This window comes from Bos indicus, chromosome 10, assembly GCF_029378745.1.
Source record: "Bos indicus isolate NIAB-ARS_2022 breed Sahiwal x Tharparkar chromosome 10, NIAB-ARS_B.indTharparkar_mat_pri_1.0, whole genome shotgun sequence".
Classification (NCBI taxonomy): domain Eukaryota; kingdom Metazoa; phylum Chordata; class Mammalia; order Artiodactyla; family Bovidae; genus Bos; species Bos indicus.
This window is the reverse complement of record NC_091769.1, coordinates 27,144,466-27,150,267: the sequence shown is the minus strand read 5'-3', so window position 1 is coordinate 27,150,267 and position 5,802 is coordinate 27,144,466. Positions and strand designations below refer to the sequence as shown.

The 5,802-nt window shown below is 38.7% G+C and overlaps 1 protein-coding gene across 1 annotated transcript; it reads right to left on the bottom strand.

The window, feature by feature from the left end:
• Positions 1-1,710: 1,710 nt before the first annotated feature.
• On the bottom strand, positions 1,711-2,717 carry LOC109564501 (olfactory receptor 4N5). The gene has a single exon (XM_019967932.2). It carries the CDS (start codon positions 2,713-2,715, stop codon positions 1,789-1,791), a length of 927 nt encoding a protein of 308 aa, XP_019823491.2. The 5' UTR covers positions 2,716-2,717; the 3' UTR covers positions 1,711-1,788.
• Between the last annotated feature and the right edge of the window lie 3,085 nt (positions 2,718-5,802).

Below are 5,802 nucleotides of genomic sequence, written 5' to 3'. Positions count from 1 at the left end.
AGAAATTCATGAGTGAGCTATCTATTTTTGTGTTTGGAGCTTTCTCAGATGCTAATCTGTCCACATCCCACATATCATAAAAGGTCACCTTATTTTTCCTCTCACCTCTACAAAATATCTCAGTGCATGTCAGGATCACATCACCATATCCCCATATCCGTACTAGGTACTTGCCCACAATTATGGAGCTACCATAGCTCTCTGCTCTTCTACACAGGCTCTGCCTTTCTCTGGAGCTCAACACAAAGGCTTCTTTGCTTCATCCACTCTCTGATGGCCTCATAGAAAAGTGTAATTATCATTTTCTACTTTTATTTTTTAATATAAATTTATTTATTTTAATTGGAGGCTAATTACTTTACAATATTGTATTGGTTTTCCCATACATTGACATGAATCCACCACAGATGTACATGTGTTCCCCATCCTGAACTCCCCTCCCACACTCTCCCCATACCATGCCTCTGGGTCATCCCAGTGCATCAGCCCCGAGCATCCTGTATCATGCATCAAACCTGGACTGGCAATTTTCTATTTTCTACTTTTCTTATTGTTGATAATACATGAACAACATTCTTCTACAAGCTAACCAGAATCAGTGGTCTTTATTCTCATGGTTTGTTTTTGAGAATAAAATTATTTTTATGTTTATAATCCTTTCCATTTCTCCCTGTTAACTGAAGATTCATTTCAGTTGTCCATATTTTCTTCTTCTTTATCTATTTCATTGTTGTTGTTGTTCAGTCTCCAAGTTGTGTCCAACTCTGCAACCCCATGGACTGCAGCACACCAGGCCTCTATTTCATATTCACCTATTAATTTTTTGTGTTTAGTGAATTAATTTCTCATTTATATAAATTTCCTTAACAGCTTTTTTACTTTAATTTTATGCATGGATGGTCCTTTATACCATCCTCAGTTAAGGAGGAAACCTCTGTAATTATACAGAAACAAACTCACACATCCACATGGAGTGGGCAGATTTTCATCACTCTTTGCCTTTTGGCCACACATATATTTGTTAACATGTCAAATGTAGCTGTTTTTCTTTTCAGTTTTTTCCATTAATCATAATCAAGAAGCTCTGAAAACAATTAAGTGAAATAATTGCATGACATTTTTTTCCATAAGACCAGTTATTTTGTTTTCTTACCCTGCTACCAAATTTGGGTGAAGGAGGAAAATATATGTATTTCAAGAATCTCAGGCTTTTTAAATTTTCCAAAATAGGACTGTAACATAACACATGACTTGTGAAGATTCATTGTCCTTACTGGTCTTTGCCCAGAATCTTGATAAAGTTGTTCTAAATAATAAAAGAACAATTGTGAATGAATCACTCACCTGCTTAAAATATTAAGATGAATTCTTACTTCAAATAGAATAGAATAAAACTTTTTATTTTGGTATAAAAAGCATTATTTATATGACACTCTAGCCATATATAACTTAAGAACTAAATCTCTCATACTTATTCCTTACTCCAACCAGGCTGGTGTTTCCTTTATGTTCTTGAATAAGATAGCATGTTTGTTTTCTTGTTATTATAATTTTCCCATATTGACAACAATGGTACCTGGCAATGGGAAGCACTCAATGAAAAACAATATGTTTTTTTACTTTTCTTTTTTTTAATATTTTATTTTATTTTTTAACTTTACAATATTGTATTGGTTTTGCCATACATCAACATGAATCCGCCACAGGTATACACGTGGATATTTTTTAAATAAGTGAATGATTTTCAGCCAGAATTTCCCCTTCAAGACTTCTTATTATAAAGTCCATTCAACAAACCATGTATTGACTCAATATCTTCCTCATGGAAGCTTTTACTTCCTGGTTGCGAAGGGTATAAATCACAGGATTCATCAAAGGAAAGATCACTGTGTGGAAAAAGGAAACCACCTTGTCTGCTGATAAGGCTGTGAAGGGACGAGTGTAGATAAAGATGGCAGGCCCAAACATGAGAAGTATAATGATGACATGAGTGGTGCACGTGGACAGCGCCTTGCTCTTCCCCTCAGAGGAGGAGCCATGTACACGGCAGAGGATGACTGCATAGGAGGCCAGAAGGCCCAGGAAGCACAGCAGGGTGAGCAGGCCACTGTTGAAGACCATCAGGAGCTCCACCACAAAGGTGTCAGTGCAGGCCAGCTTGATGACCTGCGGCACATCACAGAAGAAGTTGTCCAGTCGGTTTGGACCACAGAAGGGCAAGCGGAGGATGAAGGCCACTTGGATAATGGAATGAACAAAGCCTCCAAGCCACTGAGCCAACAGCAAGGCATAGCAGGCTCTAGGGTTCATGACAGTCGAATAGTGTAAAGGACGACAGATGGCAATGTAGCGGTCAAAGGCCATCACAATTAGGAGTAGCATCTCCCCTCCTCCAAGGAAGTGCAAGAAGAAGAGCTGAGTGATGCAGCCTGTATAGGAGATCACCTTCTTCTCAGAGAGGAAGTCCACCAGCATCCTGGGAGCCACAATGAAGGAGTAGGATGCATCCAGGAAGGCCAGGTTGCCCAGGAAGAAGTAGAGGGGGGCCGTGAGACTGGGGTCTGACCTGATGGTGAGGATGATGAGGAAATTTCCAGGGAGGATGATGAGGTAGAAAATTAAGACTAGTGTGAAGACCAGGAGCTGAACATCTTGAGACTGGGTCAGACCAGCAAGGATAAATTCAGTTACCACAGTACTGTTCTCTCTCTCCATTGTCTCTGCCTGAAGTACATAAAGAAGCAGAGTTTATTGTTATTACAATTTCTTACATCTAGACTTGGACTGTTCTCTAGGTAAAAATATCTGACAAACTTACCACGTTAGTTATAAACAATATGTCTTATTTAATTTTTTGGAACATGTACAAAGAGACACAAAAACATTGACAAAATGCTAGTGACTTAGTCACTAGGAAAGAAAGACACAAAGAGAGAAGTATGAATGAAAAATAAGAGGAACGTAATAGAAAGGAAAAAACAAGAAAACAAAACAATATGTACAGTGGTTTGTTATGGTACATATTTTAAGAAATATTAAAAATATCTGCTTTACATGTCTCCAGAACTGAATGAAATGACTAATATACAGGTACTACCATCCACAGATGGAATTTTTGAAAATCTTCCTTTAAAATGTCAGCGTATATATGTATAGAAACACTGCATGTATGCATGCATGCACACACACACACACACGCTCAGAGGCAAAGTGAGACTTACACAAAATTGTAATAAAAAAATATCTTGTAGGGCCTCCAGTTAGCCTCTCTGCTTACTTCTTAACTTGTCTCTACTTCCACAGGCACTTATCTCAATATTCATTCCATCATCTGTAAGTAAAAATCCACCCAAGAAACCCAGGAATGTAGGTGAAGAGTTCCCTCTATTTCCTCTTAGGTTCACTGCATCCCACAAGCTCACTCAGAGTTGATGTGAGTGATGTGTCATTTCATGATGTGTCAGCATTGGATGATATCCCTAAGACATGAGAAGATTTCTGAATGTTTTTATAATTGAGAGTTATAGGCTCTCCCACTCTGCCTATTTCTTGTCATCTCTGCTTTTTCACTGTTTTCCAACAAAAGGATTCCATGCTACCTGACATACTTGATCCATTCTCTTCCCATATTCTGTTCTTGTCTATGTATTTCCCTGACTGTGATTCCAAAACGGTGCTTCGCATCAATCCAAAGACTATGTATCAGGTGAACATTTCTCTAAGTAAAATAAAATACACTTCCAAAAAAAAAATACATACAAATTATGACCATCATCAGAATAAAAAATTATATGTTAGCCATATTAGTGGGAAAACTGTTGCCAGGCTGAGGATGTCCCTGGTGGCTCAGTGGTAAAGAATCTGTCTACCAATGCAGGAGACATGAGTTTGATCTCTGGCCCAACATGCTGCTGTGTATCTAAGCCCATGTACAAGTACTGAGCCTGTGCTCTAGAGCCGAGTACCACAACTACTGAGCCTACACGCCACGACTACTGAAGCCCAAATACCCTAGAGCCTATACTCCACAACAGGAAAAGTCACCATTGTGAGAAGCCCATGTACCTCCCTCAATTCAAGCAGAGTAGACCCTGCTTGTTGCAGCTAGAGAAAAGCCCACATAGCAATGAAGACTTAACACAGCCAAAAATAAATAAATAAATAAAGTTATTTTGAAAAAAGAGCACAAGAATCTTGAAATAAATATATATTTTAAAAAATAAAAAAGGAAGAGGCTGAAAGAGAAATCTAAATTCTCACCACTATATCCTTAATCTTCTTTAGCCCTTCAGCTAATTAAGAGATGCATCTGACTCTGGCAGTGATGATACAGTAGAGGAATAGGAAGGCCAGGAAGACAGCCTCCTTCACTCTTTGGGCAGAGACACAAACATCATCAGGCAACACTGTACCTGCCTTGAGGGCAAACTGTGGTCAGACCAGCTTCTGGAGCTAGACGTTCCCCATCTCTGAACATTTCTTCATGCTTCCTTTCTCATTTTCTCTCTTTTCTCTTTCTCTCCCTTTTTATTTATCAAGAAGTCTTTCATTTCCTAATTTATTTTATGAGCCCAATTGCAGTTTGTTTTTCCCCTATTAATTTATTGTCTCTCATTTGCTCCTAATTTTCTTGACTTTTTATTTTGCTTTCTTTAAATCTCACTCTTTATCATTTTCTCTTCTTTCTTCCATTCTTTTATTCAGATCCTTTCACCCTGAAAGGTTTTCACTGTCTCCACTTCTCATGTTCATTGTTACTCCTTTATGCGTCATGCCTGTCTTGCTATTTTATTTTAAAGAGCATCACTGTTGTTTCCTTTCAAGCAAGAATGAGCAATGTGTATGCTTTCCATCATCTTCCATTCTAAACATTTGGTCTACAAAAGAATAATTCAGTATGGAGTACTAACCATTTTCCCAGATTTCAGGGAGAAATATCAATAACCTCAGATATGCACCACACTTATGGCAGAAAGTGAAGAACTAAAAAGCCTCTTGATGAAAGTGAAAAAGGAGAGTGAAAAAGTTGGCTTAAAGCTCAACATTCAGAAAACTAAGATCATGGAATCCAGTCCCATCACTTCATGGCAAATAGATGGGGAAACAGTGGAAACAGTGGCAGATTTTATTTTTTTTTAGCTCCAAGATCACTGCAGGTGGTGACTCCAGCCATAAAATTAAAGGACTCTTACTCCTTGAAAGAAAAGTTATGACCAACCTAGATGGCATATTCAAAAGCAGAGACATTACTTTGCCAACAAAGGTCTGTCTAGTCAAGGCTATAGTTTTTCCAGTAGTCATGTATGGATGTGAGAGTTGGACTATAAAGAGAGCTGAGCGCCAAACAATTGATGCTTTTGATCTGTGGTGTTGGAGAAGACTCTTGAGAATCCCTTGGACTGCAAGGAGATCCAACTAGTCCATCTTAAAGGAAATCATTCCTGAATACTCATTGGAAGGACTGATGCTGAAGCTGAAACTCCAATACTTTGACCATCTGATGCGAAGAGCTGACTCATTTGAAAAGACCCTGATGCTGGGAAAGATTGAAGGCAGGAGGAGAAGGGGATGACAGAGGATGAGAAGGTTGGAGGGCATCACCGACTAAACGGACATGAGTTTGAGTAAACCACAAGAGTTGGTGATGAACAGGGAAGACTGGCATGCTGCAGTCCATGGGGTCGCAAAGAGTCAGACATGACTGAGTGACTGAACTGAACTAACCATTTTCTCTTGAATGAAGACATTTCTTTTCAATTTACAAAACCTGAACCATTCATTAACTGCTATCCATTTCCTCAT